This window comes from Crinia signifera, chromosome 2 (genome assembly GCF_055691185.1).
Source record: "Crinia signifera chromosome 2, ASM5569118v1, whole genome shotgun sequence".
NCBI lineage: Eukaryota > Metazoa > Chordata > Amphibia > Anura > Myobatrachidae > Crinia > Crinia signifera.
The window spans coordinates 180,143,209-180,162,748 of NC_139218.1; the positions used below are offsets into that span (position 1 = coordinate 180,143,209).

The 19,540-nt window shown below is 45.5% G+C and overlaps 1 protein-coding gene and 1 long non-coding RNA gene across 2 annotated transcripts; one reads left to right on the forward strand and one right to left on the reverse strand.

The window, feature by feature from the left end:
• The first annotated feature begins 1,867 nt into the window (after positions 1-1,867).
• LOC146060257 (uncharacterized) lies at positions 1,868-5,295 on the forward strand. Its single transcript, XR_014470406.1, has 2 exons — positions 1,868-3,129; positions 5,049-5,295. It is a non-coding gene; the product is annotated as an uncharacterized LOC146060257 (long non-coding RNA).
• LOC146060256 (pancreatic secretory granule membrane major glycoprotein GP2-like) lies at positions 4,917-18,626 on the reverse strand. Its single transcript, XM_083173266.1, has 5 exons — positions 18,388-18,626; positions 15,642-15,801; positions 15,479-15,545; positions 14,122-14,160; positions 4,917-5,148 (listed from the first exon to the last, which is right to left on the reverse strand). The coding sequence occupies exons 1-5, from the start codon at positions 18,534-18,536 to the stop codon at positions 5,087-5,089; spliced, it is 477 nt and encodes a 158-aa protein (XP_083029392.1). The 5' UTR covers positions 18,537-18,626; the 3' UTR covers positions 4,917-5,086.
• Between the last annotated feature and the right edge of the window lie 914 nt (positions 18,627-19,540).

Genomic DNA, 19,540 nt, shown 5'->3' on the forward strand with positions numbered 1-19,540 from the left:
GAGGCACAGGGGTACTTATGGCTGAGTGGCACAGTTCCTAGGCAGCCATTAGCAGCACCATCTTGAGTATGCTGCTCACGGGCAGCAGTGGAGAGGCTCAACAGGCCATCTTCCCTACAGCACTCCACAAGATGGATCCTAGGGGGCGTGTTTCAGGGCCCTGCCTGGAGCTGTGGCTGGGAGGAGAGCCAGTGTGCAGGTAAAGGGGGTAGTCAGAGTCAGTCAATGAGGATGGGACCAGGAGCTTGGGGGTTTGTTGGAGTTTGGACCCTCACCTCCCTAGGGGCTCCTCTAATAGTTGAGAATAGTGAGTGTGGAGGGGGGGGGTAGACGGGCTTCAAATCACTGGACCTCAGCCAGGGCACCCTGGGTGTTTGCGCAGCTGGGAATCCTGCTGGACAGGCTTCACCCGGGAGTCTTCTAGGCCAATGTGGAGGCCGCGACCATTGTTTTGTCACCTGTCTCCAGGCTGGGGGACTGCCACCCCAGGGGCTTCCGCTTCCCTCCTCCATCCGAGTGACATCACGGAACTGTATCGTATAATGTGTACCCAGCTTTGGAACCAAAACCAACACACTGGAGTAAGCGCAAATCTCCAGTTTTCAGTGTTTTGACACTATTTACTGTGATTTCATTCCTAGAATTGTAATGTTTTTTGGTACTTGTGTATTATAGCGGCGCCCATCGCATCGCATACCAAAAGGCATGCGATGGTATGTGATGCGATATCGCGCGATGTTGTACAATGTCATACAATTTTAAAATACAATACCATACAATGCGATGCGATTAAAAATTGTATAAGCACCCTAGTGGGTGCTTACATTGTTAAATGCACCCCCACGCCACCCCCCTCTATAAACATTAACCCGAAGCGTGGCGAGCGCAGCGAGCCCGCGAGGGGCGGCGGTACGCGTCCTACGACCTTTTCATACCCCCACTATCCACGTCGGCGTGGAGTTGAGAATAGAAAGTGTGGCGAGCGCAGCGAGCCACCGAGCCCGAAGCGTGGCGAGCGCCGCGGATGCCTGTGAAGCCCGCGAGGGGACGCGGATACCTGTGAAGGTATCCGCGTGCGCTCGCCACGCTTCGGGCTCTTTATATTCTCAACTCCACGCCGACGTGGATAGTGGGGGTATGAAAAGGTCGTAGCAGTATTTGTTAAACAGTTAAAGCACCCTGGAGCTTTCCCACTGCAGCTCTACCCGTTTAAAAAGGCTAAAAAAACAACGGCAATTTACCATTTCAGAGCTACAGCAGGAAAGGGGTATAAGATCCCTCCCAGTACTTCCCTGTGGTGCATGTCACCCAGTGCAGGTGCAGATGTTTTCCCAGGTCATAATGCTAGAAGTCCATCTATACTGGGAGGGTTAGTAAATGCCGTTAGGCGTATGATGAGTTATGGGTTACACCATATTGAAAATGTACCTGTTCAGAGGATTGTGTCTGTGTATATGTAAATTACAATATGATGTAGCACAGCAGTTGGGTACTGGATCAGGAAGACTAGGGGGATGCTCTAACATCCGCGCCCCCTTACTACCGCACATCGCCGGCTACCGCTAACATAATGATCGCATATGCTCTAAAATATGCGTTAATTATGGCAAAAGACAGCTCTTGCCTTAAGAGCTGTCTTTTGTGGTGAGCCAGCGAAGCGCGGCGGGTCCCGGTGGCTCCCCCCTCCCTCCCTTACCCGGCTAATTTTGCTGCTGCTGCTGGGGGGCGGGCTCTCCTCCTCCCTGCACCCGGAAGATGATTTTCAGTGCAGGGAGGAGGGGGTCACAGGTCCGGGCAGCACAACACTGTGCTGCCCGGGCACAGGTGAGGGGGGTGGTCGGTGCGGGGCGGTGTGGGTCATGTTAAGAAGCCCATAGGCTTCCCCCGCAGCGAAAACCTGCCGTGCGGGTTTTGCTCCTTATCAAAAGGCGATAAAAACCCTGATAACGCGGTTTTTACCGCATTTCTGTTTTAGAGAATCTCCCCCTAGGATTTGTAGTTTGAATATGAGTGTACAGTATCTACTTTAGGAAAGCAGCTTTATGAGAGTTCTGAATGTACATGTGAGGTAAAAAAAAAGTAGTTGATCGGATGCTAAACATCACAGATTCTCAAACTCAGTCCTCAGGACCCCTCCACTTGAGGATGTTTTAAAATGTTTCAGTCAGTAATTAGTGCACCTATTGGGTGACATGGAAAACTGTGCGGGGTCCTGAGGACCAAGTTTGAAAACCCCCGCTATACAGCATCACAGTAAACTCATATCCATTACATGGTAAGTGAGATCCTGCTCAAATTAGTCCATTATGAAAAGAACCATAGTGGCCAATGTCATTGAAAACAAAGCTGATTTAAAATAATAATAATAATAATAATAATGATTATAATAATAATCATAATAATAACAAAAACAATAGATCAGTTAAGGATGTCAGTAAAACCATTTCTCCGAACTGTTCCAATTTTTGTGGGACCGGACTGTTTTTTTTGGGACAGTCACTTGTCCTACCTGGGGCCGGCAGCATCCCATGGTGGGGGCACACTTGTGAGTCTCCCCTACCTGGCTTGTTGTTCTGCATGTGCACAACATCTTTTCCGTAAGCAGAGGTGCTGAGGGCATGGCCAGCAGTGCATTGAGACGCTGACTTTGCCTCCACAGCGGGAAAAACAGACGTAGCCTCACAGGAGTATTGCAAGCATAGACCATGCCAACTAGCTTATAGACCATGCCAACTAGCTTATAGGCCACGCCCCCAAATTTACTCCCAAATTTATTATTTCCAAAATTGGGAGGTGTGGTTAAACAGCTGAGCAGTGGCATCATATGGGGGATGTGGGCCACACCCGGGTGTCACCCACAAGAGGTGACATAGAAGTGCTAACACCTGTTCACTGTAACATTACGTGCAGCTTTCGGCTCCTGTAGAAGCCAGCACTGCAACCAACACAATCCCAGGGAGCAGTCCGCACCTTCCAGACCCCAGGTGATGAAAAATGAGGGTTAAGGAGATGAGGCTACCCCATTCTGCAAGCAGGAATTTGCTGGAACCGAAGAGGTAACTAAAAGGTCTGACAGATGTTGACCATTGATGGTATCGCAAAATTGGATGAAGTGTTACCACACTGAAGGTATGTAACTTGAGCTCTGAAAAGGTATCTATAACACAGGCACGAGGAGGAGATCACCAATGATGACAGTTACCGATAAATTACAGCGATGGTGACTGATATCGATAGTGACTCTCTGATGGTGGCTGGAAATAGGAGATGGTACATTAGGAATGAGTAGGTAAACTGGAGACATCTTAGTGATAGATGGTGACTGATGGTAATGAATGTTAGGTGAATGACGATACACTTGGAATCGGCTGAAACCAAATAGCGGAAATCTGTAGTAAAACTGAAGGAAGCCAGGCGGTGCGCAGGAAGTATGTCACCAAATTATATGAGTTTTAGTCAGGATTGTGACAAAAAGCGGATAATCACCACTTTTTGCAACTCAAACATTTTGCTTCTTTTACCCATGAGAGAAACAAGTGACGTGTGTAGACGGCCTATCGCACACCTTCTATACCCACCTATACTTCATGGGCAATGTGCTGCCAATAACAAATGTGCCTCAACTGTGGGTAACTTTACTAGAGTTTGTAAATATGAAAGAATATGCCTATAGCAACCAATCAGGTTCTGTCTATTATTTCTGTATTGCATTATAAAAAAGTACAGACAGAAACATTTTTAGAATCTTAAGTAAATTTGCCCCATACTGTACATATAATACTGTATGTGCATTAGGGACCATGAAGAGAGAAGTAGGCATGCACGCACGCACGCTCTGTCTGGGCTCCTCCTCTCTAGCCAGCAAAGCAATACCCTCTGGGCATTAGGGTTACTAGAACATCCTAAATGAGTCTAGTATGCATGCACAGATGCACCATTGTCCAGAGATTTTTCTATGGTGCATGCTTAAAAAACAGTTCTGCAGTATGTGCAGCACTGCTGCAGCTGTCATAGGACTCTGGAGGGTAAATGTTGATAACATTGGTGGAGGATTTGCAGCGGCAGGCTCAGCACATCTACCGGTGTGCCTTTTGTGTCTGATATATCTATGTCGCTTAGCACATTGTTGGATCCTATTAGAGTGCCCAGTGATGCTTCTTTCTCTAGTGAGATGCAAACTCCATTGGTGAGTACTATATAAGTGACCCCCCTGGCAACCACCACTTTCCATCAGACAGAGGCGTTCGCAAACCTATTATGTGATTACAGGTTCTGACCTATGGAAACTGGCCGATGCATATCGATTGTAATTAGCATTGAATTAAGGGTGTGATTCAGAGTCAGTTGTACTTTTGCAAAACTTCGCAAAAGTACAACTTGTGGGTATAATCTGTGTGTGTGTGTGTGGTGGGGGGCTCAGGAAAGGGCAAGGCCGCCCCTCTTACTTTGTCCCTCAGGGCAGGGCACATTGTTACTACATGACAAGCGGCCTTCTGGCTACGCAGCCCGGCCATGTTTAGGGTCACAGCGGCTGTGTGTGACATTACGCAGGTGCAATGGCCCTCTCCCTACTTTTTCTGGGCCGCCTACAGAAAATGCTTGGGTCCATCCCCCAATGGTCCTTCACTGCCCTTGTTGCATTGTCTCCGCCCCCATTGGAACTTGAACTGCGGTCCCAAGTCAATCGCATTTTAAGTGCTTGCGTATGTTTGGAGGTCTGGGTCTGAATTAGGCCCCTTATGTGTACAAAGCTTGTAATGTTGTGAAGATTCAATTTTGTTATACCAAATGATCCAGATATTTCTTTCTATACTTATTTTCTATCATTTCATTTGACAATACATTGAGACATTGAACTGCTTAAATTCTAAAACTTTGAATCAGCAGTATAGCATTTTTTGGTGATGACTAGAAATTGCACTATTTATTCTCAGAAAATACTCCGTTCCATATACTGTGGAATTATGAGCTTTATGATTTTTTATTTATTTAGCAAGCTGTGTAGACACATACTGTATAACAAAGTCTCTGATTTATCATTTCCATAGAATGACTGACAAGCTGTGTGACAGATCTTTTCCTCCATTCAGATATATTCCAGCATTATACAGATAAACAGGCTCCCCAGCAGTAAAGTAAAGGACAAACCTGAAAATAAAAGAATGTATTTAAAATAAGTTTTCTAGACTGTCTGCTGTATCCCATTTGTTTCTACCTTATAGTGGTATGGAATGTGTTAAAAAATCAATCTGACATTTTTGTGAATGCCACAAATAAAAAATAACCAGCAGATTATCTGGGATTCTTGTTTTTTTATGAAATACTAGTTAAGAGCCCATCAAAATGACAGCTTCTGCAATTTACTTTCAGTTTGAGCTGTGACAGTTTTTAGTCCACAAACTCTCCACCCCACCACCAGTCCCTATCTGCACCTCCTCCAATCTCTGTCTTCTCCCTCTCTACATAACCAACAAGTTTGAAACCGTGTCCCTGCAAAAATTGCTTTTACTTTCTGTTATGACATCGTTTAGCACACAAAGGAGTAATTTGGTCCATTGAGTGGCCTCTAATGTTCAGTGGTGGTACGTCACCTCATAGGAGATGAGGAGTAGTTAGATTATATATATATATATATATATATATATATATATATATATACACGGGGGTTGGAGCGGCACTTACAGCTGAAAGAAACACCAGGTACACTTTGTTGTAAGAGCGACGTTTCAACGTCCTTTATTCTGACATTTTCTTCAGGCTAATGAGGACAAGGTCTTATCGTAGCTTTATACACCACCGTGCTCAAATACGTCAAACGCCGTCCAGCTGATCGGCGCAACGGGAGTGACGTCATAATAGTGCTACCATCACCATGGATACATATAACAACAATGTGCGATTACTGATAATACAAAACTAATAGCACACTAGACAAGACTGTTAGAATAACACTGGCTGATAACATGGGCAATGAGTACGATAAAGAGAAAGATATATGCACAAAACATTATATGAAAAAGCAAAAACAAAATGCATTAGCGCTAAACATCTAACACAGAGGTATATCATTCAAGATTGTATAAATGTATCCTAAACTGCATAAATGTATCTTACGTATGGAAATGATCAGTATATCTACAGGTAGTTAGCCACGTGTGTAAATAAAGCATTTCACAGACCACAATTTAATAGGCAAATGTATTGTGTCCTAGATAGACCTTTCTAAAAGGGACTTTATATGAACAAGCTAAAACACTGAAGTGGCCCAAATCGGGCTACCCTTAATACGATAATCAACAATGGCGTGGGTGGGTCATAGATACGGGGAAAGGCATAATTATAATACACTATTGACAATGCATAAAACTAGAGCACACCATGGATCCCAGAAAAACTAACCAATTATTACTTTATTATTACTTTCGAGATAGACAACTGATGCCTGCCAGCTCGTTTAAGCCTCGCGGGGCCAACGTGTCTAAACGATGTATCCACCGCGTCTCACATTTAAGAAGTTGCAGGCTACGGTTACCACCCCTCAAATTTAGGGGTATGTGGTCAATCATACGGTACCTCAAAGAGGGTAAGGTATGTTGCCGGGATACAAAGTGTTTGGGTACGGGTAAATCACACTTGCCACCTGCAAGTGCCGCTCTAATAGTAGAGCGATGGGTAGTAATGCGCTCTTTAAAACTTCTCTCTGTTTTGCCAATATATGATAAGCCGCATGGGCAAATCAGCTGGTAGACAAAAAATTTACTTTGGCAAGATAATGTATGTCTAATATTGTATTTAGTGCCACGGAGCGGGTGGTAAAAGATGTTGCCCGGTATCATACATGTGCACACCGTACACGTGCATCAAATGCAACCTCGAGGTTGAGGTTTTTCAGGCGCATTAAATCCTGTGATGTCAGTTTTAACTAATATATCTCGGATATTAGGGCCTCCTACACAAGACAAATTTCAATAATGATATCATAAATTCTATATCAGGTCCTGTATAATCAGATTGCTACGACATGAAAATGCGAAAAGCCTCCACACCATCACCATGAGGTATGATGGTGTAGAGGCTCTTCACATCCAGTTTGACCAACCAAACTGCACTGTGGAGGTTTTTCGCATTTTCATGTCGCAGCAATCTGATTATACAGGACCTGATATAGAATTTATGATATCATTATTGAAATTTGTCTTGTGTAGGAATTATTTTTTGCACGATGGAAAATTCTGGCTGCAGCTCAATGGGTTTGAATGCCGCTCCGGCATACGCCAATATTTATATGTTTTATGTTGAGCAGCTTTTGTTTTTTCGGTACTTGTTTCCTAGCACGGCCACACCGATTCAGATCGGGGTGGTCGTGTCGGAAAAATCGGGTCGATCGCATCGCATGCGATTTGGTCGCATGCGATGCGATCGACGCGACCGACCGATTTTTGACCCGATTTTTTTCATTGAATCCAATGTAAATTGGGTCCCTGGGACCCAATTTTACATTGGATTCAATGAAAAAAATTCCCAACCCCCCCAAATTTAAGCGCGTTAACCCCAGGCCACGATAGACGCCAACCCGAAGCGTGGCGAGTGCAGCGAGCCCGCGAGGGGCGGCGGTACGCGTCCTCCGACCTTTTCATGCCCTACTATCCACGTCGGCGTGGAGTGAGAATAGAATAGTGTGGCGAGCGCAGCGAGCCACCGAGCCCGAAGCGTGGCGAGCGGACGCGGATACCTTCACAGGTAAACGCGTCCCTTCGCGGGCTTCACAGGTGTCCGCGTCGCCACGGACACCTGTGAAGCCCGCAAGGGGACGCGTATAACTGTGAAGGTATCCGCGTCCCCTCGCGGGGCTCGCTTCACTCGCCGCGCTTCGGGCTCGGTGGCTCGCTGCGCTCGCCACACTATTCTATTCTCACTCCACGCCGACGTGGATAGTAGGGCATGAAAAGGTCGGAGGACGCGTACCGCCGCCCCTCGCGGGCTCGCTGCGCTCGCCACGCTTCGGGTTGGCGTCTATCGTGGGGTGACGACGGGGACATCTATAATGTGAAATGGGTCATATTGGCCCATTTCACATTTTTTCACATTTTTACAGCATTTCAATGTTAAAATTTTTTTTAACATTGAAGCCTATGCAAAAATCGGGTGCATCGTGTCGCATCGCGTCGGGACCAATGTTAATGGTCCCGACCGACGCGATGCCCCCGATATTTTACCTTTCCCGACAAGATTTCAATGTTAAAATATTTTTTAACATTGAAGCCTATGGAAATATCGGGGGCATCGCGTCGGTCGCGTCGGGACCAATGTTAATGGTCCCGACCGACGCGATGCCCCCGATATTGTCTCCTAGCCGGCAAAATGGAACTGATTTCAAAAGAAATCGGGTCCATCGGGGGTAATCGTGTCCCTTAATTAAGGGACACGATTACTTAAGATTGTGGCCGTGCTAGGAAACAAGTACCGTTTTTTCTTGTGCCTACGATAGCAGCCATAATTCTTCTTTACCGCAGATTTATTGATGACCTACTGGTTATTTGGTCTGGTCCTATTCCAGATTTGATTTCACATATTGATTCTCACAATGCCAGTATAAGCCCGGTCAAATTGACTATTACCTATAGCCAACGCTCAATCAACTTCCTTGATGTCACACTGACAGTTGTGAATGGTGGGATATCCACCTCCCTGTTTCAGAAGGATACTGACAGGAATAACTTGCTTCATGGATCAAGCTGTCACCCAGCTAGTCTAATTAAAGGCCTGGCATTTTCACAAATGGTACGGGTAAAACGCATTATTTCTGACCCCTGTGAGTCAGATCTACAAATTGAAAAACTCATACAAAGATTCCTGGTACGAGGATACAAACTCCAGAGTTTACTTGCAGCTAGAGATAGGGTAGCAGCCATACCCCGTGAACAGCTTTTGGCCCCTAAGACAGCATTGCCACACACACCTATCATCCCGTGGGTTACTACATACACTAAAGAAAGCCCTGTGATAAATAAAATCTCCAAGAAATTGTGGCCGATAGTTAAAACTGACCGCCAGATCAACATCCCTAATACTAGGCTCATGGCATCAGAGAGGCCCTAATATCCGAGATATGTTGGTTAAAACTGACATCACAGGATTTAATGCGCCTGAAAAACCTCAACCTCAAGGTCGCATTCGATGCACGTGTATGGTATGTATGATACCGGGCAAACATCTTTTACCACCCGCTCCGTGGCACTTAATACAATATTAGACATACATTATCTTGCCAAAGTAAATTTGTTGTCTACCAGCTGATTTGCCCATGCGGCTTATCATATATTGGCAAAACGGAGAGAAGTTTTAAAGAGCGCATTACTACCCATCGCTCTACTATTAGAGCGGCACTTGCAGGTGGCAAGTGTGATTTACCCGTACCCAAACACTTTGTATCCCGGCAACATACCTTACCCTCTTTGAGGTACCGTATGATTGACCACATACCCCTAAATTTGAGGGGTGGTAACCGTAGCCTGCAACTTCTTAAATGTGAGACGCGGTGGATACATCGTTTAGACACGTTGGCCCCGCGAGGCTTGAACGAGCTGGCAGGCATCAGTTGACTATCTCGAAAGTAATAGAATTGGTTAGTTTTTCTGTGATCCATGGTGTGCTCTAGTTACAGTATATGCATTGTCAATAGTGCAGGGGCTCCCAATCTTTTTTGATTCACGGCACCCTAGAAAATCAGACTTTTTTTCACGGCACCCCTAGGTCAATTTTTTTTTATTTTGATTGGGTTTATATGCGATTCTTAGTGGCAGTTATGTGGTAAAGGGCAGGATTTGCTTCTGTTGGTACACATTCTATGATTGCCAACTACCAGCACTGGTTTTGCTCATAAATAATTAACCACTAATAATTTGAGTTGGTCCTAGACCACCAAGCCGTGGCACCCCTACATGTGTCCTGAGGCACCCCAGGGAGCCACGGCACACAGTTTGGGAACCACTGCAATAGTGTATTATAATTATGCCTTTCCCCGTATCTATGACCCACCCACGCCATTGTTGATTATCGTATTAAGGGTAGCCCGATTTGGGCCACTTCAGTGTTTTTAGCTTGTTCATATAATGTCCCTTTTAGAAAGGTCTATCTAGGACACAATACATTTGCCTATTTAAATTGTGGTCTGTGAAATGCTTTATTTACACACGTGGCTAACTACCTGTAGATATACTGATCATTTCCATACGTAAGATACATTTATGCAGTTTAGGATACATTTTTACAATCTTGAATGATATACTCTGTGTTACTTGTTTAGCGCTAATGCATTTTGTTTTTGCTTTTTCATATAATGTTTTTGCATATATCTTTCTCTTTATCATACTCATTGCCCATGTTATCAGCCAGTGTTATTCTAACAGTCTTGTCTAGTGTGCTATTAGTTTTGTATTATCAGTAATCGCACATTGTTGTTATATGTATCCATGGTGATGGTAGCACTATTATGACATCACTCCCATTGCGCCGATCAGCTGGACGGCATGTGATGTATTTGAGCACGGTGGTGTATAAAGCTACGATAAGACCTTGTCCTCATTAGCCTGAAGAAAATGTCCGGATAAAGGACGTTGAAACGTCGCTCTTACAACAAAGTGTACCTCAATCCGCGGGTCTCAGAGGAGGGGGCGGAGCTAAAATGACACACTTATTGGGGGAGGGGCTTAATGACATCATAGTTAAGCCCCGCCCCCTAATGGGTAATGAAAGTATCCTCTCCAGGCTTCTCCCGGAGAGGAGCATTTGAAAGTCGGCAACCCTGATATAGATAGATAGTTAGATAGATAGAGGGCCCCACACTGCGCTAGGATATAGAATGAGCAGAAACTCTGATAGGGTCCCCTGTTAGATGGAACCAAAGATAGAGATCAAGAATGGGTTCAGAGTGCACTAAACCTTAGAGCAGTGATTTTCAACCTTTTTACCTTGCGGCACACTAAATAAGATTTTAAAATTGCCAAGGCACACCATGAGATCCCCACAGGGCAAAACACATTGGCCCCCACAGGAAAAAAAAAAAACCTATTGCCCCCCATATAAAAAACAATCACACTGGTCCCCACAAGTAACACAAATAAAATACATTGGCCCTTTAAATCAAAAGAAGAGACCAGTAAATAACACTTGAACTGGTGGTGGCTGTAAACTAGTTTGGGCATCTCTAGATCTGGGCACACATGGTTGAAAAACACTGCCTTAGAGTATAAACAAAATACATTCAATTAGTATTTAATAAAAATGCCCTCAGGGCATAACAAGGGACATACAGGTTTTTCAGTACAAATCAGTGACTCAGATAAACAATATTAAAAGATCCTCTTATCAAGTGAACAAAAATTGTCAATCAAGTAATGTAGTTGGCCAACCCATTTTGGGGGCTGCCGCGCATTTGCGCATATAGAGGAATCCTGGAGGGAGGGAACACCTCCCAATGGGACTGGCTTGAGTGACTGGCAGGTTGGACTTCCAATAGGAAGTCACTGCCAGTCATATTGAAGCCAGAGCAGTCTCATAGACTGCATCTGGCTTCACTTTAGGCAGATACAGTGGCGGATTTTACCTGGGGGGGCTGCCCATAGGTAAAGACCTCCACTGACTGTACATGCATCTGGACCACAGCGCGCGTGGGCAACGGGACACAGCAACAAAAATCAGTGACTTTTATTCGCAACCAGGCTGCAGTTTGATTGAAGTTGCCGTTTCGGTTTGTAACTAGACATTTTTGGGGGGTGTCAGGAAAAATACAGGTGTGCTCAGACGTTTTCAGAGAGGTCTTGTAACATCAGCTGCGGCTAGCCTGTGTCTGTTGCAGAGTTGTGGAAGGGTCAGGGTTACGCACAAACTGCACACAGTGGAAAAATCATTTGGTGGTGAGTGAGTTGCGAATGTATTTGCAGCTGTGCGACAATCGGCAATACCGCCCCTTGCAACATTCGCACACTTGCTCAAGGCGGTATTTACACTCTAGCAAGATGCTGAAATTCTACTTAGCAGCGATCAGGTCTAAATAAGCCCATTAATCTTCTTTGCGGCGCACTTTAAGAAATATTGTTCATCGATCATTAAAAGATAACTTTTATTATGTAATACCTATAAAAAAGACATATCTGATATTGGTGAAAAAATGTGTTATCTGTTATAAAATAAAACTCAAAGGAAAATAATCTGTTCACCAAGTGCACACTTCCTGCCTTTCGAGCAGGGGGTGGAGAGGGGTGTGGGTTACTGGACTGGGCCATTAGCATATGTGAACGCCCATGCTAATGCGGTCCTGACACACGCACAGGGAGCGGACAGCTGACATAACCTGATGTCAGCTGCCCGCCCTATTCCCTGCATTTCTTCGCTCATATGTACGATTGGTCTGGACCACCCTTACATATGCGTGCACTTTCTACATCATTTGATGGTTGGTGACCACCGAAAGATGGGGAGGTTCCCACTGGCATGCGAATGGATGTTCATGCAAAACATCCATCCGCAAGCCTTGCGAACAAATTTGGCATGCGACTGGGTGGCGCCGGGTAACCATTCGCAAGGTGGGGTTAGAGTGACTCGCAAGGGTGTGAATTCGCACCCAAGCGAGTCATCCTGAATAAGGGCTTATGCACAGACTGCACACACTGGGAAAATCATTCAATGGTGAACTTCTTGTGAATGGATTTTCAGCTATTCATCGATACAGCTAAGCAATTTGCAGGCTTGCATAGGGCAGGATCTCACTCTGGCAGGGTGGTGTATACCAGATTGCAAGGCTCAAAACATTAGCCACCTAGCGATCAGGTCTGAATTAGGACCTTTGCTACAAAGGTGAGGTTGTGGAACAGTTTCATGTCACAGGTCATACACCATGGCAGAGCCGGATTAAGGGGGTCTCCAGAGGAACTGTACCCCAGGCCCCCCTGTCTCTTAGGGCCCCCTGCCAAGCACTGCTTGAAACGTTTTTTGTTAGAGCTAGAAGCAATTGGGCCAACAATTAAAAATGGTGAGTGGGTGCTGTGTGAAACACACATAGCACCCACTCACCATTTTATATTTCCACAATACACTGCTATGTGGCATCTTAAAACACTATTGCTTAGGATTAATATATTATCCTGGATGTCTTAAAACGCACTGCTGTATTGCAATTATGATATGTTTTGTTATGTGTTATAACAGATTGCCCAGCAGCCTGGGACGGCGCTGTGCACTCCAGGGTCACCAGGCAACCAGTCATGGTACTACGGCATACTTGCCGACTTTGGCATACTCCTTTCCGGGAGAAGCCCGGAGAGGAGTGAAAGGGGGCGGGTAGAGGCTTCGTTTTGGGGGCGGGGCATGGGTGATGTCATCAAGCCCCACCCCCATGACGGGCTGAAGCCACAATTTGCGGGTCCGTGGGTGGGGGGAGGGGCTAAAAATGCAGCGAAATGCCGCGAATTGCGTCATTTAGCCCCGCCCCCTCCCCGCGGACCCGCGAAAGTCATAGTTTTTAGACCGTGGGGAGAGGGGGAGCCGGGGCTGTAGGGAAATGCGGGAGACTTGCCCCCCTTCCCGGGGGACCGGGAGGGGAACCCGATTTGCGGGAACCTCCCGGCCATTCCGGGAGGGTAGGCAAGTATGTACTACATCCCTGCACGTCTGCCTGCACCGGAAGACGCCCTGGATGCTGTGCAGCAGCCCCACGCTGAGGGATGAGATGTCAGCACATTGTTTGTTAGTATATAAGACTGTTTCTATGTTTGAGTCACAGATGGGAGTTTTATTTAAGATGGGATGTTGTCCATATTAATCAATTAGATTCTACTTATTTAGCACCTTCTAGAAAATCATAGATATAGTCTAATTAGTTGCATATGGGCAACATCCTATATTAAATAGAACTCCCATCTTACTCAATTTACCCCATATTGTGTACATAGGAGGTTATGCTGGTCCACATGCAACGCTGTGAATTTATGCAGATATGTGCATTTGCATAAATAAAACATTGCTCCCCCGTGCGAATGCCCAGGTGAGCGTAGCAACTAGCAACCAGAATATTCTCCAGAAATTCCTGGATTATACAGTGTTTTGTAACTGCTACAGTTTTACCTCCATGATAGATGGCAGAATTATCCAAGTAATTTGAGTCTAAAGATAAAGAAAATAATGAGAACATTTTTAATATTTATGCACATTTTTGCAAATCTTACATGATTACATGATTAAGTTTACAGTATGCTCAATCTGATATAACTGTCAATGCTAAAGATATATATATATATATATATATATATATATATATATATATATATATATATATATATATATATATATAAAACAAATCTGGATAATTTTAAGATCTAAATGTGCCCCGGGCAAGAAAGGCAACTTAAACATGGGGGGGGGTGTGATTCAACATCGTTTGGAACGGGGCAAATTCGGGCCATTCTGATGGTGGGGGGTCTGCACAAGCGCAAGCGCGTATTTGCGCTTGTGAAGCCTCCGGCAACGAACAAATTTAGTGACTTACAAACTGGCTGAGCTGTTAGTTGTGGGGAGGAAGCGGGACTCACCCACTGGAACACCAAGCATTTAATAGGCTTCCCCATGGGAATGCAGGTGGGTCTGATGTCACAGGACGTCAGCGCCTGCCCCTTTTTGTCTTTTATTTCCGTTGGCAGGAGAAATCATTTAATGGTTGGAGACCATGGAATTATTTTTCCTGCTAGCAGATGCATGTGAGGGGATGTTAGTGAACACATCCCCTCACCTGGTACTGAGTGGATTTGGTGGTGTGGGGGGCATTTGGCCGGGCGATGTTGTCCTGCTCAGTAAGCAGTGAACAACCATTACTTACCAAGCGGTGTCGAATCACCCCCATACACGGCAAAGGTTTAACCAGGTATTTCTTAGCATAATATTGCATAAAAATAGGGACTTTTCGGGACACCAAGAAACTAAGCACATCCTCTACTGCAGTATCTAGGTTGACAGCCATTAGGTCGACCATGTAAGGTTGATATGGAAATGGTCGACAAATGAAAAGGTCGACATGAGTTATTCATGGTTTTTTTGGCATCGATGTTGACATTTGTAGTCCACATGGATAGCAAAGTATGAACAAGTTATCTAAATGAAAAACATCATGAAAAACTCATGTCTACCGTTGCAAAGTTTCAATTTTGACCTAGTGCATGTCGGACTTTTGACCATGTTGACCTTTTGTCTGTCGACCAATAGTGGTCAGCCTATTGACTGTTGACCTAGTCACTGTTTACCTATCAACTGGAAAGCGCTGCAGTGCTGGGTAATAGTAAAATAAGTATTCTGGTGGGTTTAGGGCACATTGCTTGTTGGCTCCTTTAATAAACTATGCCTCAGTAGAATATCCTGATGTCTGTTCAGTAACTCTATTTTTTTCATATGCTAGCAAGCATTTCTAGAGTATGATGAATTATTATTTTACCATAAAATGTGAACGGTCCCACAGAGAACTGTGCAGTTGTGTCAGAGCTATCACGAGACGCTGCACACTACAAAACAAGACACATACAAAAATAGTTACTACGTGAAAATGCAGAAAGAAGGGGAGGGTTTTACGAAGTGTGTGTGTGGGGGGGATCACTTACTCCTGAACACTGCTGAGTTGCTGTGTTACACAGCCGAGCATCACAGAATATATAGACATAACTAAATCCCTGGAAGGCGAAAGAGGTAACACTGAATCTGACCTCCTTGGAAACCCCATTTTCAACCACTTGGATGCTTGGTTCACTAGTGCTTGAACAACTGCACAAGAAAATGTGGTAGGTTTAAAGACATGGAATAGACGTGAAATGCTTAATCTAACTTGTAGCACAAAAAGTACAGATGTGAGTGTTTTGAAGCAACTCCAAATTCTGGGGACAAAGCAAGGGTTAATGTTTTTGTCCCTTGACTTTTAATGGAATTTTTGTCCCTAGGAAATGTCCCAATATTTTAAAATCAGCTTTATTCTTTGGACTTCATGGGGTAGATTTACTTAAGCCTCTAAAAATGAAATGAAGTGATGTTGCCCAAATCAACCAATGAGATTCTGTCTATTAATTCTCTATTGCATCCTAGACAATGATAGATAGAGTCTGATTGGTTGTTATTGGCAACATCACCTCTTTTCATGTTTTGCTTTAGTAAATTAAATGCCCCCATCTACTTATCTGATTTTTCCACTTTTTACCTGAATTTGACAGATCAGGCCAAGAAATCGGGTAAAAAGTGTCCGAATCAGATGTGTTTGACATCCAATCCGATGCCCGGTCCTGTGTGCATCAAATCGGAATCAGAGATCAGACCTGCTTGCAGTGCAGACTGACTTCTCTTTGCAGGCTGGGACAAAGACAGGGCAGGTGGCTGATGTCATGTGACATCAGGGCGGAGGAGGAGACGCAGGGGGACGCTGCCAACAGCCGGGAGGTGACGGGAGACCCCCGCAGCCCACATCACAGGTATCGCGGGGGTCTCCGTCACCGCAACCCGATGCTGGCCGCATATGTTAGTACATATGCGGCAGCATCGCGGCGGCTGCAGTGCGAAGGGTGGCGATGTATGTTAATACATCCCGCCCCAAGGCCATTCGTGCATGCAAAAACCCTGACCATCGGGGTAGGGGCCAATTTTGGTTTATTGCGAATCAACCAGAATTGGCCCCTAAGTCCACAATATAAGGGGCCAGATGCACTTAGCTTCAAAAAGTGATAAAGTGGAGAGTGATAAACAATCAGGTCTTAGCTGTCATCTTTCAAACTCAGCCTGTAACATGGGTACTATCAGACACGCAGATGTGTGTTTCCCTGCTTGTAAGTTTACAATCTATAGGGAAATAGGAGGTTGATGCATGAGGATTAGTGCTGCATATTGTAAATTGTCCAGCCAGCAGGGCCGGCGCCACCACTAGGCAGCTCTAGGCACCTGGAGGGTGTCAGTTCGCCCCTCACCCCCAGCATGATGATGGAGGGTTAGCGAACCTTGTAAAAAACCTTCAGCGCCAGCGTCCCTGCAGTGCTGGAGCGGGCAGGGGTGTCCATGCCGCGGGGGTACCTGCGGCGCTGTCATTGTGCATAAAGCTGGCGGCGGCCGGCGGGGTCCCTGCAGTTAATAGAAAATAACTAGCGCTTCCCGCGCTGCCGCGCGCATAGCGCTAGTTATTTTCTATTCACTGCAGGGACCCCGCCGGCCGCCGCCAGCTTTATACACAATGACAGCGCCGCAGGTACCCCCGCGGCACGGACACCCCTGCCCGCTCCAGCACTGCAGGGACGCCGGCGCCGAAGGTTTTTTACACAGGTACAACCACCACCGCCCCCCCCCCCCCCCCGGCACCGTGGCGCCCCCACCCCAACTCGCCTGGGGCGCTCCGGTGTCTTGCACCGGCCCTGCCAGCCAGATGACTAAGGGGCCCATTTATCAATTATCGCATTTAAAATGCAATCTGGGTTGAATATTTCCGCCCAGGATCGCATGCGATCTTAGAGCTGGGATGTATCATCCCCTTGTTCGCAGGGACAGGGCTCCGAAAGGAGCCCATCCCTGCGATGCACTCAGCCGGAAGCCGGGGGGGTCTGCCCTTGTGCGGTTAGCGCTGCCCCCCCCCCCGACCCCGCCGACCGCACTGCCTCGGCAGCAATGCAATCCCATAGCCATAGGCTACAATGGTCTATCGCCATCTCAGAATGGCAATAGTCCAGGGATGTGAAGCTGGTCTGTCCGATGTTGATACATCAGGCAGCTTCACATACCCCATAGAAACCTATGGGGGATGCAGCGGTGGCGGTGCAGGGGGGATCACAGCAGGGATTGGAAATTCCTGCTGCGTGCCCCCTTTGGTGCATTCCAGTGATACTTAATATTTACGGCTAACCCCAAAAAATGGGTGTTGTAATCTCACAATTTTATTATTATGCTAGAAGCAAACAAGATTTGGGTCAATATATTTTGGATATTGTAATATAATAATAGATAAGGTGGAGTTGATATGGTATCACTATGTGAAAAATTTGTTAAAAATGATGAGTACCTAAAATGATTACATTATAATGTATAAGCAAAAGCATAATCAGATTTTAACCATTTGAGTGCCAAGTGAATTTGCCAAAATAGGTGTGAAAATTGCCAATCAAACATAGTTATTCATCATAATCACCTGTAATGTTTACCTTATATAGGGAATATAATGTTTTGTTACACAACATTTTTTTATTTGAATATAACAAATGTGAGCGACGCTGGAATTTTAAGCCAATATTTTTACACTTCTCTCACAGAGATATTGGCACGCAAAGGGTTAAAGTTATGTATAAACCATCATTACATAGTTAGTTTGGCTTATTTATTTCTTACCCTCCTTGGAGCATTTGTATTTTAATGGATCCGGAACCATCACTAGTAGGAGTAGAAAAACACTGCTCTACTCGGAGAACAAAGGCAGGATCGGCGAACGCAGTGCTGATCCCAAAGTATAGGGTTGTTCCCACAGGTATACCTCCCATTTGTGATTCCAACAAGGGATCAGTGTATGTTGGGCTAACATAGGCTGCAAGTGTTGCGAGAGCTTCACCTCCTACACTTCCCGTGCTCAGGCTCTGTGTGCTGGGACAAGTAGTAGTTGTTTAAAACATCTTTCTTGATATGCAATATGCAACACACACCAATTAACAACATTTAATGCGATTACAATCAGTATGAAAGTGCCTTTGGTTTCTAACCTCAACCCTCAAGTTTTCCCAGCAAGTCATGTTTTTAAGAATTCTGCGGCAGATGTATAAGCCTCAAAAAGTCATAAATGTGAGGGTGATAGACTGATAAACGTCCAGCCAATCAGTTCCTAATACTACTGTTGTGGGCATTATGGGCCTTATTCTACTCTTTCTGACAAAATTCTTCTTAGATGGACAAAACCATGTGCACTGCAGGTGAGGCAGATGTTACTTGTGAAGAGAGAATTAGATTTTGGTGGGGTTTTACTTCAAAGTGAGATCTATATTGCAGTGTAAAAATAAAGCAGCCAGTATTTACCCAGCACAGAAACTAAATAGCTCACCCAAATCTAATTCTGTCTGCACATTTTACATCTGCCCCCCTGCAGTGCACATGGTTTTGTCCATCTAAGAAGGATTTTGTCAGAGAGAGTAAACTAGAATAAGGCCCAATGTGTTTGCAACACTACTGTGTGGCATACATGTGTAAGGAGTACTACTGTGTAGTGTAACTTGAATAAGTGGCACTACTGGGCTAAGCTGCGCTGCCGCAGCGGGCTGTCCCCGGAAAATTTTCAGGCATACCACCAGCAGCTAGGTGTGCGCCAGTGGTGCCTCCAGCTGTGCACCACTGGTGCACCACCTCTAGCGGCACCCTCTCATTGCCTTCCCCCTTCCTGTCGCCCCCCCCTGACTTCTTTGCTCTGCGTTCGTACACTGGAGCTCCCCTGTTGCTGCTGGTGCCGCTGCCATTAGCACTGCATCAGTGACCAGATGGGCGGCCCCACTCGGGGAGG

Coding starts and splice junctions, on each gene's coding strand:
- LOC146060256 (XM_083173266.1), bottom strand. CDS start 18,536: ATGGGAGGTATACCTGTGGGAACAACCCTATACTTTGGGATCAGCACT. Junction 15,802..18,387: donor ATACAAATGCTCCAAGGAGG/GTAAGAAATAAA, acceptor TTTCTTGTGCAG/TTGTTCAAGCACTAGTGAAC. Junction 5,149..14,121: donor TTCTGCCATCTATCATGGAG/GTAAAACTGTAG, acceptor TTTTATTTTCAG/GTTTGTCCTTTACTTTACTG.